This window comes from Diaphorina citri, unplaced genomic scaffold (genome assembly GCF_000475195.1).
Source record: "Diaphorina citri unplaced genomic scaffold, Diaci psyllid genome assembly version 1.1 scaffold40166, whole genome shotgun sequence".
Classification (NCBI taxonomy): domain Eukaryota; kingdom Metazoa; phylum Arthropoda; class Insecta; order Hemiptera; family Psyllidae; genus Diaphorina; species Diaphorina citri.
Window position 1 is genome coordinate 1 of NW_007417492.1, and position 561 is coordinate 561.

Genomic DNA, 561 nt, shown 5'->3' on the forward strand with positions numbered 1-561 from the left:
AGACACTGATTTAGGACCGGAAGAATGTCCTTTCACGAGTTACATCTTGGAAATAGAGGAAATGCAGAATAACTATGTCGAATCACAAAAGATCGTCAATATCAGAACAAATTCTTACAAAATCGAAAACTTGAGTCCTGGTCAAACCTATCACATCAAACTGAAGAAAAATACAATCTATGGAGAAAGCATCCCTATTCCTAACATAAATGTGACAACTGATGATACCATTGATTTTTCAATAGAAGTAGCTGGAGTTACAGTAAAGCAAACTGAATCTCAAGTCAATATTGAATGGTTTCAAAGTCCAGTTTACAAAACATATTACATCAAGTACAAGTTGATTAGACGTCTGTCTTGTATTAAAGACAGGATTGAGTCTCCAATTCAAGTTGTCATAACAACTAATACAAAATATACTTTACTATATCTGGAGCCTAATGCTCAATATCAACTATTTGTTACTGCAGACAAAAACCAAAACATGAAGGCACATAACTTCACATTTATCACCAGTAGTAAAGTACCTACCATTGCACCATCTCTACTGACACACAAATC

At 34.2% G+C, this 561-nt stretch overlaps 1 protein-coding gene across 1 annotated transcript; it reads left to right on the forward strand.

Moving 5' to 3' along the window:
* Nucleotides 1-6: 6 nt before the first annotated feature.
* LOC108254305 lies at nt 7-553 on the forward strand (the record flags this gene model as incomplete). Its single annotated transcript, XM_017449308.2, has 1 exon — nt 7-553. A coding segment is annotated over exon 1 (492 nt), but the record flags the coding sequence as incomplete, so codon positions are not given.
* Nucleotides 554-561: the final 8 nt, after the last annotated feature.